Genomic DNA, 17,410 nt, shown 5'->3' on the forward strand with positions numbered 1-17,410 from the left:
TTGAGATGTTTTTGTTGCTTTGACATTCTCATTAATTTTGTGGTGAGGTCTGCTTGAACAATATTTTGCAGTTTCCTCCACAATGTTTCCTAACTGTTCTGTTTGGCACAAGAGTACTTCATACCGCTTCCACTCTGAGAGTCTTTCTGTTGATGAACATAGTGCAGTTGACGTGGTTCGTTAACCCAATGAGTCTCATGCACCAGATCGGGTTTTTCGGCCATTTCGGAGATGAGTGAGTAGTGCATCTGCTCTTCGTTTATCTCGCTTGTATTCTCTGCTGAGTGAGCCTTGTTCAGTGTAGAATCAATGCCTGCTTGAATGATTTTCATGTGTTCGTCGAGTTCCTCATTTGCTTCATTAAGAGAGTCTAGAAGCTTCTGTTTCCTTTTGAACAGCTTCCTGTTTTGGTTTGTAACCACAGTTTGTACCAGCTGAGTCTCATACTCCTGTCTCTGTTTGTCAAACGAAAGTGATTGCTGCTGTAGCTCCTGCAGCTCTTCTGTTAAGGACACAATTTCCTTGTCTCCTGATTTCTCTTTTTGTTGAACTGAAATTTCCTCTGATTGTGATCTTGGGTTAGTTTGACTCAGTTTGCAAGTTGAGATTTGCTCAGCTACCGCTAGCTGTTTGCTGCTCTCAGACTCAGTCCTCAACCAATTGCGAAACTCTGTAAGTCTTGCCTGCAAACAAGTAATTTGAAGACGTTGCTCTTCTACTACTCCATGACTGACAATTGGAAATACTAGAAATAGAGAATTCTCCCGCTTCATTTCTCTGCACTGGCAACTGCTGCATCCTTTGACACTATTGGGGTTTAATTGTAGACATATTTGTCGCCTACTGAACTACTCGGAACAGAGTTTTGTCTGTTTCCAGCTGTAGAGAAGTTGACAATGGAGAGTTCAATCACTCATACTTGTTCACCTACTCATCAATGATTTTCGGAAGCTCTGCAATTGTATTCTCTGATATTTCAAATGTTTAATACTTTATTCTCATTTTTCGACAAACGTCGTTGTTTGTACTAGAGCGTTTGAAAGCTTCTATGTGCTTTACTGCATAGATGATACATTCTTGTCTTTCTTCAATTACACGACATTCATTTCATTTTGAAGAGTCGATATCTATTCCTCTAGTCGATTAGACAACTGAGCCATTTGCTAGTTTGTCTGATCTAATGCCGTTCTCACTATTTCGTAATTTTCAAAGTTTTGCTCGATGTTTTTGCTTATTTTTTTATGATCCTGTAATACCAGTCGATATCATCGTAAGGGTTTTCGTCCCAATGTTTTCGTTGACGTTCGCGTAAAAAATTGTGTTTCTGGCTGACTGTTGCCAGTTTTATTTCCAGACGATTTTGTTCAGTTACTAGGTTTAACATTTTGCTATTAACATTCATTAACTCTGTTGCGTTGATGTCACCCATGCATGACAAGAAAATTGCTTGAACGCAACGCGCAAGTCTTATCCGCGCTAAGTTAGTTTACTGCTTGTCAAGATTGTCCAAAATAATAGCTGTGTTGTTATCATCCGGGTCCGGTTGTTTAGATTGGCCCACCAATTTGAATCGAACATTCGTTGCTCTCGTATCATTGTTGTGGTTTTCTAGGTGATGTTGCTGTTGTCCGGGTTGTGTTGCCGTTGTCCGGGTCGTGTTGCCGGTGTCGGGGTCGTGTTGCTGTCGTTCGTGTCGGCGCACCAAATGTTGCGGCTGCTCAAGAACCTCGGCGGAACCGATAAATCACAGCCTGGTTCTCGAGTTTTACGCCGGCTTTAATAAGTGGCTCTAAATGCCTCGAATGTACTGTATTTGACCTTTAATGAACACCTAAAGTTTCATGAAAAACAAATTAACAAATTTAACAATAAATAACAAAACATCAAAAAGGCCAATTTTGCACCATATAAGTGCTAATAACCACACTTGTGGGTCTGATGCCAAAACGTTTGTTGGGTCCGTTAGTAGCTTAGAGGTTACCCTAACCGTGTGCCATAACCTCGGGTTGCTCAGGTTTTCCCTTTCCTAAATTGGGGGGGGGGGGGGGGAGGGGTTTCCCTTTCCAAAATTTCGGTCCCAACTTGTTGAGATTTTTATTTTTGACAATTTTTGATTTTTGACGAATTTCAAGTTTTTTCAGTTTCAAAGGCTATTTCTTGCAGTCTGATGGCTTTTGTTGCTGATTTGAAGTGACGCCAACAGGAATCAAACTAATTAAAAACCGCTACAAAGACTTCTTACCCTTGGAAAACTTAAAAATCTTACTATTATTCTGTTGGAAAATATTACATTCTTTAATTACTCAAACCAATGTGAAAGACGAAGGCAGAGAATTTTAAAAAAGCATTAATATGTTTTTGAAAACAGTTTTTTTCAATAAGTGAACTCATTAGCAACATAATTGAGGCAGGAAATATCTTCAACTTGAGTGATAACTAAGATGATAAGAATTGCGATTAGCGAATAAGTATCAAGACAGTGAAAACAAAAAATGGAAAATTCACCTATATCTTTAGCAAAAAAATGCCTTCGTTGACATTACAGTTGGAACCGATAGCTATTAAGCTATTAATTGAAACTATTATTAAAACTCATTTAGAAATAGTTAATAGTTCTCAAAGCAATGAGAGTGACAGTTCACTGACCATGCACAAATGGAATTAAAATTTTTCAGTAGAAATACAAAACTAATGAAATTTGTTTTCTTTATGGATTAATGGCAACAGAGTGAATAGGTGCTGAATCTTAGTTTCACAAAAAAAATTAAATCTTGTTTTATAAAAAGTCTCTGTTTTTAGAGAAAAAACTAACGAGGCACAAAAAGAAAACCAAAATACCAAAATATCTCTTTGAAGAGAAATGAACAAGAAAATAATAAAAACCATTAACCACAAATTGAAAAACTCTAAAATTTTGTTGATTGAAAAATCAATGAGAATTGTCGTCACTGAGCTGTTAAATAGGGACACTTTTACCATCTGGTCGGATGGGTTCATAGACTACAGCTCAAGAGCATAGAACACGAGCAAGACCAGAAAAATCACTGCCTTATTTGAAAATAAATAGTGTTATTGTATTTAAATAGTTTTCTGAAAGAACCAGCACAAAAACTAAAAGTGCTGAAAGAGAATCCTGAAAAAAAATAGAGACGAGAAGATGAAGGTTCAGATTGGATAGATGTTGAAATGTTGTACTTTAATTGGCTTTCACTATCAATTGCTTCATAAATGATGAAGGCAAAATCAATTAAGATCTAAAAATTCAGGGGAATCCCGACTTCAAATTCAAAACTCAAATTCAACTGACTTCCAAAAATTTTATTGTTCTGATTTGCTGGATTCATGTTTGGAAACTGACACTGCTCAAAACAAACCAGCAGCCTCTTTTTTAATAAAACTGAACGCATTGTGAAAAATGTAAAATCTTGTTGTTTGATTTAAAAAGGCAACACTGACCGTTTCAAATGCAAAGCTATCAACATGTGGCTAAACTCTATATTCACTAACGGCATAGCGACCCAGGCTGAGGTCACATAAGGAATCAAGTATGTCCCAGCCGAAGATTAACGCACGAGGGGGGGGGGGGGCGTGGTGAGTTCAATTTTACATAGTCTGGGATCATCGGATAACATCATAAGTACGAAGATCTGAAGAATCCGTGAAAAATAAAATGCACGCACGAAAGTCTAGACAAGGACACACAAAAGTCTGGAAAAGAACTCATTAATTTTTTTCAGTCTTGTTAATTTTTTTCAGTCCTGTTGCTTTAAAAAAGGGATTATACATCCGAAGCCTTATCGCAATTTTACTCTCGAGTACCCACTGAAGTGTGGTATCCTTCAAGGCAGAAGGCCAAAACTCATTAGAGTAAAAAATAAGTCGAAATGTCGAATGCAAAATGAATTGCACTCAATCTGCAGCGTTGTATTTACCATGTATGAAATTCATGTACAACCGTCAACACTCAAGTTTTTTTACAAACGAACTACAAAAATCGTAGAGGGTTCTTACTGGTTTTTCGTGATTGGGTTTTTTTGCCGTTATGTATCTCTGGCTAGCCTCAATTGCAGTTGTTACTGGTAATTTGTCATGTTTAAGTGCATATAACCACACCATTTTCATGTCAGGAAAAGGAGAGGTAACAGGAACGAAAAAATTTTTAAAAAAATATGGTCACTCTTTAGCGTTGTAGTTAAAACTTGTAATCTTTGTGCTATAAAAAATAGCTGCAGCTGAGGAATGACAAATTCATGTCCTACAAGGCAGAGTACAAATTATTTAGCCAAAAAATGTTTTGCATTGATTTTTTAAGTTTACGCAAAGTTATTTAAAACTCTACTAACCAGTTAATAACTTTGAGGATGTATATTCCTAATTAATATATTATACGAAGTCAAGTAAGTATAAAAATTAGTAATCATTGCAGATTGTCTGAATTTGAACGCGTGAAATTCTGCACATGAACGCACGAAATTTGTTGTAAGAATGAAAATCTGGTGAACGCGCGCAAATCAGATGAGCTAAAGAAACCTAGACATGGTCGCATGAAGAAAGTTTGGACATGAAACTTCAAAAATCTCAGCATGAGCGCGCGAAATCTGATGAAGGCACGAAAATCTAGTAAACGCACGAAAGTTTGAACATGAACTCATGAAAATCTGATCATGAACCCATGGAATTCTAGATATGAGCCCATGAAAGTCTTGTGAACTCACATTTCTACAAAACTGACGAACTTGTTTAAAAAAGACATGTAAATGATTATTGTGTTTTTCTCAATACAAGGTAAGAAGATAACTTTTATATAGAGGGAAAGAAACCACAATTGAAGATAATTGTTCGGCCCAGAAATCCGAGACATGTGCAGCCTCGGATATTTTGCCGGCTACATTTGAGTGCTAGTGTTGAGGGTTCGACTCCCGGTGACTCCAGATGAAGTTCCTGTTAGTTTTTCACCTGGTTTAAGACAGGGCAAAGCTCTGAAGAAGAGTTCAATGTAAGCCCTTCTGAAGCCCCGATGAGTCATTCCGTATATGATGAAATTGACAGCCGAGTTGAGGTGGGCCCAAAGGTCAATGAAAATTATCATCTCTAAAAGTAAAAGTTCATAAAATGTGTCGCATCACTGATTACATCCGGTACCGAAAGCAATCTTACGATCATTTTTTGCCCCCAACAATTTTCCACACCTTAGCGGTCCAGCTTCAAGTGCCAGACCCAAGGTAGATGTGTCCAGACCGTCCAGAAAAGTGCATATGACCAGGCAGCCTCAGAAATAAACCCGGGTCGAGGTTTTGTCGAAAAATAATGCTAGATTAGCGATGAAGAGTGGTGAAAAAAAACTTTTTTCACCGCAAAGCACCCGCGTCTTTTAGCCTCGAATGCGGTAAAAGCGGTGAATTGTAAGATTTGCGGTTTTTAGCGGTGAATTTTTTAAGGCATTCACTGGATTTCTTACAAAAAAGAAACTCCCGTAGAGGGGTTCGAAAGAAACTCCACTCATCTCCTGTAAGTCACCAACTTCTTATTGCACTGCGGCATCTGTCACTTACGTCAATGATATTTCCTGTACACTTAAGATAAGCGTTGAAATTAGCGGTGAATATTTGTAAGGTTTGCGATTTTAGTGGTGATTTTTTTTTATCGCAATCTGCTGGTAGAGGTGAAATTTTTTTTCAACGCATTGTGCTTTTAAATAATAAATTCAGATGCTATTTTTACAGTTGGTTATTACAAAGTTAGAAAGAAGGTAAGTATTGACGAAACGTTACATTTGGTATTTACAAAGAAGTTAAAAAGAAATTCACTAGGTTTCATCGTTGAAGCTTTACAAATAGTTACAAAAATAGGCTAAGACACACCAATTAGGCTTTACACAGCAATTAGGCCATTAATTAAAAACTTCCGAAGTAGGTATTTACAAATGCTAATAGGAGAATTGCAAGTCGCTTGAAAGAGACAACATTAGAGATTGAGTAAAAAGTTTAAATAGTTTTTAGTTTGCTCAGGAGTTTCCTGCCATGATCCGTTTAAAACACTTGCAGTAAATCGTAGAGTTTCGACTCTCATATGGACAAATATCTGACGCCAGTTCGTCAATTTTAATATATTTCTTGCTGCAGTTAATTTGTCGCATCCAAAAACTAAGTGTTCAGATGTTTCGAATTTGTTTTCACAGAAAGTGCAAAGTGGAGAGTCAGAGAAATTTTTCAGCCATCTGACTTGTTTGTCAACGAGACAGTTGAAGGCCAGTCGATACAACAAATTTTGCTGTTGAGGTAGGAGCTTGTTTACTTTCCAAATATCTGCACAAAAGCGGGTTAATTCTTCCGTTGAACAATGGTATTTAATGACAGCTTTGCGTAAACGATTTTCAATAAAACTGAAGGGGAAAATTTCATTGATTATGTACCAGTAGATTTCTTTTGTTTTCATGTGATTATGCAACCTGAGCGAGGATTCTCTGTTGTTTTTGATGAGAAGTAGAATATTCTCGTTCTGGACAACTTTGAGCTTTAAAGAGGTTATTAAAATGGAAAATTTTTTCGAAAAGGTGATCGAGTTCTCGTCAGATGAATTTAATTCGTCAAAAAGTTTTGCAGAAACAATTTTTGAGATAATGTGTGGAAGGGAGATCCCGCCTCTAGCTGATGACTGGTATAGGACTTCGCTTCTAATTTCCATTTTCTGACCAGCTTTCAAAAGGTTGTTAACGAGGTTCTGCATTATTCCCAAGCTTTTCATGGTCGTGTCTGTGTGTCGAGCATAGTAAAGGAAATTTGGAAGAATAAATGTTTCAATAATATTTTTCTTGGCTTTCAGTGTTTTCGCTCGTGAAATAAAACGACTGTAGACGGCTATTTGTGTTTTCAGGAGACCAAGAAGATTCGGTTGAGATTTGTCAGCGTGGAAAACTATACCAAGGATTTTTGTTGATTGCACAGTTTTATAAAAGGGAATGTTGGTAGTAGATAGGATTTCGCTCTTTTTCACATTAATTTCTAGCTGAGTTTGATCACAAAATTCTTTTACAGTATCAAAGAGCGCTTCAATCGATGATTTATGAACTAGACATGTAATGTCATCAGCATAAGCAACAGTTTTTGCGTTTACGAAACCTTTGATGTGAGTTGAGTTGTCAACAGAACAAAGTAACGGCTCAATAGCAAGAATAAAAAGCATAGCTGATAGAGGACAACCATGTCTTACTCCACGTTCCAGAACAATTGTCTGGGAGAGGTAGCCATTGATTTCAATAATTGCTTTGGTTTGCTTATATATTGCTTTTATTGCAGATTTCGTAAAATTATCTACACCAATTCTTTCGAGAAGAGCGAATATATAATCCCTATCTACTTTGTCAAAAGCTTTCGAGAAATCTAGATTTACGATACATTTACTGTTATTCAATTGTTTGTGAGCTTTGCGTACCTTAATCAGTGCGATATTGATTTGTCGTTTGTTTAGGTAGGCATGTTGATGTTGACCAATTACGTCTTCGAGGTTTTTGATTAGCCTGTTAGCTAAAATATGCGACAGAATTTTTAAGTCAGTGTTCAGCAGGCTTATGGGTCTGAACTCGTCTACTGTTTTGGGGTTTTCGGTTTTTGGAAGGAGTTTCAATATTGCAATTTGTTGGTTGTCTGGAAGTCTATTGGTGTTCACTACATTGTTGAAAACTTTTTTCAATATGGGAGCCATTTCTCGTTTAAATACTTTATAAAAGTTCGAAGTAATACCATCTGATCCTGGTGAACTATCTGCGATTAGTTTGTCGATTGCTTTCTTCACTTCGTCTAAGGTGATTTCGTTTTCTGTTGTCATATCAGTTTCTTGCTCCTGCAATTGATCAAGCAAGCTTTCAAAGGACGATTTCTTTTTACTTATATACAGTTTTGAGAAATGATTTTCAAATATTTTAATGATCTCTTCTTGATTACTTGTTACACTGTCACCAACTTTCAATGATGTAATACTATTTGTGTTATTTTTAGTTCTCGACCATGACTTGAGATCTCTGGCATTACCAATTTCACAGGATTGCATCAATTTTTTAAAGTGTTTAAAGCTCAGTTGTTGTTTGTTGTTCTCGTGCTCGTTGATTTGGGATAGTGTTGCATTGTATCGATTTAAAATGGTTTGGTCTGATTTACCTTGCTGAATTTTTTCTCTCAGTTCCTTTTCTTCGCGTAAGCTGTCTTTCATCTTTGAGCTTATCACTCGAGATTTGTTTATCGCTAAAGCTTGGCACACATCTCGTATATGGCACATCAACTCTTCATATGTGTCCTCAATCGGACAAAGATTACCAAACTGTTTCAGTTCTTCTCTGATATAGTTTTTATTTTCTACTAAAACAGTGTCATTCATTTTCCAGAAGCTCTGACCACGTTCTTTTTCTTCAACTTTGTTGCTTAGCTCCAAAAGCATGTGATCCGAGAGGTTATTTCTATGTATTTTCATGATACTGTAATTGAGATCATTAGTAAAAAAAGTAATCTATGCGCGAGAAAGATGATGTTCTCTTATCATAATGTGTGAAGTCTTGGACGTCTAGTTCGACTGCTATGTCAAGAAGGAGCGCTTTCTCGATGACCGGCTTTAGTTTAGCGAATCGCTTTATTCTGTCATCTTCACTTCTCAGAGCATTTGAGGTGTTTCTTGGATCATGGCTAAATGCATTGAAATCTCCTGTTAAAACTACGAATCGTCCAGGTTCAATTTTAGTGAGACTTGAGCTTAATTGTTTGAGCTTTGATGGGTAATTGTTTGGATTTAAATAAGTATTGATTAAGACAAGGTTTAAATTTGGAAACGTTATTGCTGAATGATCTCTTGATTGCAATCTTTGTTCGTTGGTATTGATTTCTTCGCTCCAAACTGTTATTAAACCACCACTACAGTTTATTGCCGGCACTAAATGGTAGCTCAATTTGTATTGTTCAAGAATTGCTTCATGTGAGCGAGGTAGGGTGAGAATATTCGTTTCTTGAACACATAGGAAAAAAAGATTCCTCGAGCTAGTTGGTAACACTTTTCAATTATTGAGAAGAATTTTTTCGGGCTCTTAATGCCACAGGAATTCAAGCTGAAAATTTTATGCTCAATCATTTGCTATTGTTATTCAACTCGATTTTCTTTTTACGCCATTCAGTGTTCAGAAAGTGTCTTGGTATTTCAGTGTTCTGTTGCTTTCGTTGATGGTTTTGAGTTTGTTTGTTGACTGTCCTGTATTGTTTCAAAACAACTCCTTTGAGAGGCTCAACGTTTGATGAATTTAGTCTGTTTGGAGAGTTTGATTTCATAATCTTGTTGCTTTGTTTTTCAGTTGAAATTTGGTTAGACAAAGATTCAATTTGTTCTGTGGTTTTTCTGCTTTCTGTTGCTTTGGTACACATTTCAGGGCTTTCTGTTGATCCGCTACAAATTTCTTCTACAAACGTTTCTTGAATTTCTTCTTCGTCTATAGTTAGATTGCCAAAAGAGTCTTGATCGAGCATTTCTTGTTCCTGGGCGTTGTCAGGATTTGTTTCTTGTGTTTTCAGATGGGTGTTTTTCTGTTCTGTGCTTACATTTTGACGGTTTCGCCTTTCAACTTTATGCATTTCCTTTTGCCATAGAAAGCACCAGTCTTTATGGTGTCCAATATATTGGCGGCTTTTTTCTTCGCAAAAACTACAGCTATGGAGCGCGGGAACATGGAATTTGATTTCTAGGCCATTCCAGTCTTTAAAATCGGCAATTTTGCTCTCATAGGACCATTTCCTTAGCTTTTCCTTTTCGTTAGCATTGTGGACAGTAACACTTAAAGTTGCATATCCGTCGAAAATAAATTCCCCATCAATATTTACTTTCATGCGATTGATTGTCGGGTTGTGCTCTATTCCCTCTGGGAGTTCGATCAATTTAAGAGTTTCGGTATCCGAACAAACGTAAGGAAGATTTACAAATTTAATGTTGTATCTTCTGGGGTAGAAATTTCTTTCTTTGTTGAGGATATGCTTGCCCATTGGAAATACAGTTTTGCCCAGCAAATTGAGGCCTCGCGATCTTATCGAGTGATATTGCGTTCTAACAGTTGGAGGGGAAGTAACGGTCAGTGTGTGCAGCGTTTTTTCTCTTATCTGCGCGAATGTTCTGCTAATGGTTATTTGAGATCGTACTTCTTGTGGGAACTCTTTCAGAATCGATTTAGCACACTGAATGTAAGCATCGTTCAAAGATCCTGTGTTTGCAAGCATCGATTTAGTAAAAGGAGGGATAATTTGCATGATTTGAAAGTCATTAGAAGCTGTTACTTTTGGAAGACCGTTTTGGATCGCAGTGGAATACATGTTTCGATTTTCGCTCGCGGTTGGGGCTATTATTGAAGGGAAAGTGTTCTCCCCCATTGGGGAAAACAGCTTAAAAACTCGTAAACGATTGAAAGGGAGCTCTCTAACTTAAACAACTTAAAAAGCTAGAGCTGATGAGGCGTGTATTTAAAAAAACTTTTAAAGAGCGAAGGCTAAGAGCAAAAAGGTAAGAGAAAAAGGTAAGAGAAAAGTCAGGATTTTAAAACTTAAGCAACTTTTAGTGAAAAATCTCTTTTTAAAAAAGACTCACTCCCAAATGACGTTCCTACACAAAGTGGAGTACTTGCTTGTGGCTTTCCTATCACACTTTGAGGTACTGATCCGAAAGTGACATTAATAGCGTTTTAATCATCATTCACAACAATTAGGCTTTCACATCATCATTCACAACAACGCATTGTGCTGATAGCGGTGCAAAATTATCGTTCACCGCTTAAGCAGTGAGAAAAAATTTTTCACTGCTTAAAAAAATTTTTCACTGCATTCATCGCATTGAGCGCAAATCTTTCACTTTTCACTCAAATTCACCGCAATTCATACATCTTTTAGCAATTTTTAGCGGTGACACCTCATTCCGGGAAGTTTTGATCTATTCTGCACATATGAGCTATCTTCTTTTTTGAGCACCTGATCTTGGCGGCTGTTCCTCACGTATTCACCTAATCAAGCACCCCATTTTTTTGTCTGATCAGTTCTACAATTCTTAATCAACGCGTATTTTAAATTTCAGCGAGTCGTTTCATATTATCATACTTTGTTTAGTTCTCTTGCTGCAAAGTTTGCTATTTTCAATCAAAAATAGCGGATCTGTGATTAGAGGTACGCAGAACAGTTTGTCTGCAAAAGTCAGACTTGGCCCAAATATGACGCGCGAAAAACAGACAGGAATAAAAAAATTAATTTAGAACGCACATTAATTGGATTAGATTCACCCAGCAGTACTGATTTACGCGTGGAATTCTGCAACAGGTGGTTCTGTGGAAAATTTTCCTCACCACCCTGACATTTCTTAATTAGTTTCTGTTTTTTGCTCAATTGAGGGTAAACAGATGAGACGTTTGCTTTTGTCTGAAAATTTGAGAACATTCCTTTGAATTAGATTTTGATTTTCCGAAGATGTTCACTGTCTGGGTACAACTTGCAGTAGATAACAGGAATCCTTTTCAGAAATATTTTGGAAAGTTTGTGATAATCAAGATTGATCTTGGCTATGAAACTTTACCTCATCAAACACCATCCTTGCTATCAAATTCAATCTCGTCAAGATCTTGGCTGGATATTTTATGTTCTTTGAAGATTGTCAACTGATCTTGCATACTTGTTATATCAAGGTGCTGCAAGTTTCAATCGAACATTACATTGCAAAAAACACATTGGCTCCGGAATATGTACTCGGCTTGTCACTATTTTACTAAAGTGTTTTAAGCACATGTATTAAGATTAGGAAAATAAGCGCGCGCGAAAACGTCTAACAATCTCAAAATTGGAAAATAGGTAGCCATTTTCCGAATTTCCCAGTGCACGAAAAATAACGACAAGTGTAATTGATTTGTCGCCAATTTTCACAGTGCCATTGTCACTAGAATTTGCTGCCGAGATTAACGGCGAGGCATGGCAATTTGATAGAATATTTTCGCATTGTCGTTGATTTTGAACAAGTTTGCTAAATACGAAAAACCAACAAAAATGAACCGCCGACTCCCCCAGGGTGAGCTGTACTGAACAAAGTGGCCTCTGATCAGACCACCTTAGAACTGCGTTTGAGTTAGATGGTCCGAAAAACTCTGAGAAGACACGAAAGTCTGATCACATGGAGCGAACGATTGTTTGATTATAGGTGGATTTAAGCGCACAGATCTCTGGCCATATGAGTATTTAGAGTAATGAAAGTTCAAAGTTTTCAGAGTTCTGGTCATAATCGCTTTCGAGAGCACCACACGCCGAACAGAGAATGCTCCGAAAACAGAAAATTAAGATCAGAGTCTATTTCGAACGCACTAAAGTCTACCCATGAGTGCTTTAAAGTGCACAAACTTTTATAAGTTTATTTGTTGTCAAATGTTTTTATTAAGGAGGAAAATTGATTGAAGAAGACAGCATCATTGGCCGTAAACAGCAGAAAAACTAGAACTTATCGATAGAAACTCACATCCATTGTCCTATCAGAGAACATAGACTATCAATCATCTCTAAGAGCCGTTAATTGTCACAACAACTGATCGTCAAAAACATAAATTATACAAAAAGTCAATTTATTGTTCATGTAGTACAAAAATTTTTAAGTCTGATCAGAGGTGATTTCATGCGCCCAAAAGACTGGACAGTTGCGGTCTGGGTCATGTCTGATTAGAGGTCATTTTGACCTGCTGATTCCGATTAGAGATTGCCTCGAGCGCACTTTGAGGGCACACTGAATATCGGGGCGCGCAATAGTCTGATCAGAGGTCACTTCAGTCTGGACCTCAACTTCCCACCCTAGCCACCGCACCCACACTTTACATCCTCTTCGTGATCAAAATTTCAGTTTTCATTAACGTGTGAGACACAAATTAATTCAATTGATTTGAGCGAATAGCTATAGTTACCTTAGCCTAATAGTATCCCCTGTTGAACAAACCGAGCAAAAATGGTCAAAATGTGGGTAGTGACCGTTTTGATCGGCTTTGAGTGTTTTTGCACGGAAATTTTAGGAGATGATCGTTTTCGGTCGTTTTTGATCGTTTTCGATTGTTTTAATCAGTAAAATTAGCCGACAGTCATTTTTGATTGTTTTCAATTGTTTTGGTAGGTAAATTTAGGAGAGAATCAGTTTTGATCGTTTTTGATCGTTTTCGATTGTTTTGATTGGTAAATTTACGAGATAATTGTTTTTGACAGTTCTTTTAGGATAATTTTAGGATAGGAAACGCTAGCTTCTGATCCATTTTTTTCTAAAAAATGCAACCACAAACGATTGTTTCTTATGTTTTTGCAAGCAAAATTTCAACTGGCCCGGCTTGAGGTTTTTGGGTGAATTGTTGAAAGGAATGCGGTTAGTGCGGTAAATTTTTGTTAGAAATGCCGTGAAAGTGGTGAAAATAGCTTACCGCATTTCATACAAAAATTAACCGCGAAATTCACGACATTTTTTTAAAAAAAAAAATCACATCGACTTCAGTGGCAAATTAATGAGAGAAACGGGATGAATGCGGTGGTTGCTGTGAAAAAAACAATTCACCTCATTTCACCGTATTTCTTTCAAAATCTAACTGCGAAATTCATCGCATTTCTTACAAAAATTCAGCGTATATGTTTTCCAACGTTTATTGAATCTGATTTAAATTCACAAGAAATATGAACTGACAACGTGAGACCTGACGCAGTGGAATAGGAAGGCGAAGGCATGCAGAAGGTGAGAGGTTCGAAACCATGCATGGAAGTTTTTTTTGGATACCGAGTACCGAGAACGCGTTGAAACTGAATTCAGCGCGATTCACCGCATTAACCGCTAAAAGATGTAAGAAATACGGGGTGAAAATTTAATTTGTTTCATCGCATTTTTTTAACGAAAATTCACCGCCAAACCTCGACCTGGGGGGGGGGGTAGCGTAGTAATCACTTACCAAATGGTATGAATGGACTGGTGTCCACTTTGATTCCAATGAGTGCGATGATGATGCCAAGAGGAGTCCAGGTGATGACGAATGCCACAAACACTGTCATGAGAGAGATGACCAGCTGTCTCTGCTCCTTCTGTCTCCTCTCGCTTCCCTTTGCGACATTGTTTGCACCTGTTAATAATTGGTGTTCTTATTTGAAGTATTCAAAACCTAAAGAAGACCAAACAAAGCCGAGGAAATTTTTGGTAACCAAGGTCGCTTTCGAAGGCAGGAGAACCCGGGTTGAGGTGTCAACGCTGAAAATTACTTAAAAAGGTAAAAATTGCGATGAATGTTGTCAAAACATATAAGAATTGCAGATTTTAGCGCTGAATGCGGCGATAAAAATTCACCGCTAAGAATCGCAAATCTTAGGAAAAATAACCGATTAATTTACCAAATAACTTCATCTCAGAAAATGTCGCAAAAAAGATGTAAGAATAGCGGTGAATGCGTTGAGAGCTGTAAAAAAAATCGCTAAGAACCGCATATTGTACAGATTCACCGCTAAGTTGGAACATTTTTCAAGCGACTCAACTTTTAAATGAAACTATGTAACATTCGAGGTGAAGGTGTTGAAATTCTTACATTGACAGTTTTATTAATTATTTTAGCAACCAGCTGACCGATGGAAGATTTTAACTTTTTAATGAATTTTTTAAGTAAAAACAACTTATATAATTAACAAATTTGTGTTTAGTTGCAGCATCTGCGCCAAATAAGGTGAAACATCGAATAAAACTTTTTTTTTGTTTTTGTGGAAGAGTTGGTTTCACAAACTCAGCTCAAATACCCTTTATTGCGTTGAAGACTGAAATGTTTTCTTTAAAAAGTGCTTGAGGGTGAGGGCAGTGTTTATTTAGAAAAACAAACAAGCTCCTAACAAGTATTCTTTTTTTTGTCTTTGTTTTCTGGACTGAAAATAATAATTTGAACTGCTCGAATGAACAGGAAGCCAGCCTACTCATTAATTTAGTTGCTAATATGCGAGTTAACGTTTTCAAAAAAACCAATGTTTAATCTGGCCAACGAGTTCTCTAAGTTGAAGCAAACATAGTCTGATTTCCGCAATCAAAAAGTAGTCATGTACTCTGCATAGTTTTGCTAAGCTTATCCATGAAAACGTAAAAATATCATATAATGTTTAGTACATTCAATTTTTTGATTGTTTTGTTTTAAGTTGATTTCTTCCAAGAAAAGGAGTTATTCAGATGAACTCGTGCTTACTCGCAGGCATTGTTTAACAGTGAAATCTAAACAGTCAAGAGTTATTTGCGTTGTTTCCCTTTGAAAAAATTATAGTAAAAATTTAATGTGCAGAAATTCATAGCTTCTATCGCATTCATCGCAATAAGATGAGAGAGCTTTACGGTGAAATTTTTCACCGCTTTTAACCGCAACTCTTACATGATTTTTAGACGAAACCACTGTCCGGGTTTTTTGAGATATTCATATTTAGGTGCAACAAAGTGGGTAACAAGCGTTGATAGTATTTCAAAGTGCTGAACAATTTGTTTTTTTGTCAAACTAATCTTTTAGATGACTTGATTTGTGGCATATACTGTCGTTACTAGTTATAATAATTTAATTCAGCATCTGTTTACTATCATTGCGATTGAGCAGATATTAATATTGTCAATATCAGTCATTTTTTTCTCTGATTGACTAAAAGAACGCATTTTTGCAGATGACACGTGGATGTTATTACTGCCATTGACATGACTGCTAATTGACAAAAAAGAGGATGTGACTCTGTGTCAACAAAAAACCTAAACAAAAAAGCGAAATAAGATTTAAAAAACGAATTTCAGTAGAAAAAATAACAAGGAGGCTCATTAATGTGCGTTGGCACATGATGTCACGACCCGAGCTCATCTACATTTTTGACTTAATTAGCAATCAAATGAAGAGATAACAAAAATAGATGTTTGAGTTTAAAACAACGTTACACAACATATCTACTAATTTAATTACATAATGCCACGCCTCATTACAGCGCCAACACAATCTGACATTATAGAGACTACGAGAAAAAACAAACAAACTGCAAAATTAGCAAAAACAATAATTTTACGACAAAAACTGAATATCTAAATTAAAAAGCACCTAGTAACAACGTCAAAAAGCAGTCAGATAAAACCTTAACTGCTCAAATGTTCTTTTTTCTAACTATACAGCAGATGAAGAGTTTTCTTAATGAGATTAGGTAACAAGTCGACAAATAGAACGAACAATAAGGCGAAATTCAAAAATTAACCAACATTTTTCAAACCAAGAAATTTCAAAAGTCTTAAAAATCAATAGTTTTTAACGGTATAATCCTTCATAAATTAAAAACCCTTACAAAACCAAAAACGAACTAAAGAAAAACTTAAAAAATTAAAACGATTTGCAAAAACAGAAACTTTTGCCGCCATTGAAATCATTAGCTATTATCTGAATACTATGTATTTTTATTTCAAAAACTGAATAGTTTGAAAAATATTTGAAAATATATATCACAAACTTTCAGACTACTCGCTATGAAGTGACTGCTTCAGGTAACATATCTTTCGTCCAATGCTCAATTGCAAGCTTATGAGACATGCCAGCAATTTAGGGCTACCTAAGGAACAAAAACAGGCAAAAACAGAAGAATCGAGAAAAAAATTGAGCGAGAAAAGTGTCGAAGGCATTAAAAAATGAACATTTCATCTAAAACGTTTCTTTTTTTTCAATCAATTTTTACAGCAATGGATTTCCTTTTAATAACAATATAACTTCAAAAAATCAACAAATGTGAGCAAATACATTAGAATCACAAAATTTTTTGAGAAAACTTGTAGTATCAACGCCAATAAATTCATTAGCTTTCAACGGAAGCCAGTAAATGCGCTAAATTATGCTTCGATAGGACAACAATTTTGTTTGCCATTCAAATTTCATCAAGGAGACCTAACAACAAGTTATTGACTATGGAAACAACAATGACATGCAGATATCAAAACTTAAATAGAAAAGTGCCAGAAGAAAGTGTCGAAGAAATTTAAATAATAAGATCTTCTCTGAAAACTTTATATGTGAACCGTTGATCGTCTTCCCTAAACCAATGGGAACCATAAGTAATAGGATAAAGTGATAAGATTTCAAAAGGATAAAAAAGTAAGTGAAATTACCCGGAAATTTTTAATAATTTATGAAAAATCGTGGCATTGAAGTTTTAAAACTAATAGTTAGAAGATAAAGCCGCTAACCAGATTAATTTTAGCTGCAGTAGAAACGAAAAAGATCATGTCAGTACTGAGACTGACAAACAGTACACAAAAAAATTAGGATTGGTCAATGTTCAAAAAAAATTTTTGGAAAATTGTTTTTAATTTCTTAACAGCCATTAAAATCAAAAGCTTTCAACGGAGGTCAGTAACTACGCAAAGATAT

General features: G+C 36.2%; 1 protein-coding gene across 1 annotated transcript; it reads right to left on the reverse strand.

Moving 5' to 3' along the window:
• Positions 1–4,806: 4,806 nt before the first annotated feature.
• Positions 4,807–15,230, reverse strand: LOC142354210 (melatonin receptor type 1B-B-like). The gene is made up of 3 exons (XM_075406463.1): positions 15,221–15,230; positions 13,958–14,125; positions 4,807–5,091 (listed from the first exon to the last, which is right to left on the reverse strand). The coding sequence occupies exons 1-3, from the start codon at positions 15,228–15,230 to the stop codon at positions 4,886–4,888; spliced, it is 384 nt and encodes a 127-aa protein (XP_075262578.1). The 3' UTR covers positions 4,807–4,885.
• Positions 15,231–17,410: the final 2,180 nt, after the last annotated feature.

The sequence above is a fragment of the Convolutriloba macropyga genome, chromosome 15 (genome assembly GCF_964194025.1).
Source record: "Convolutriloba macropyga chromosome 15, txConMacr16.3, whole genome shotgun sequence".
NCBI lineage: Eukaryota > Metazoa > Xenacoelomorpha > Acoela > Convolutidae > Convolutriloba > Convolutriloba macropyga.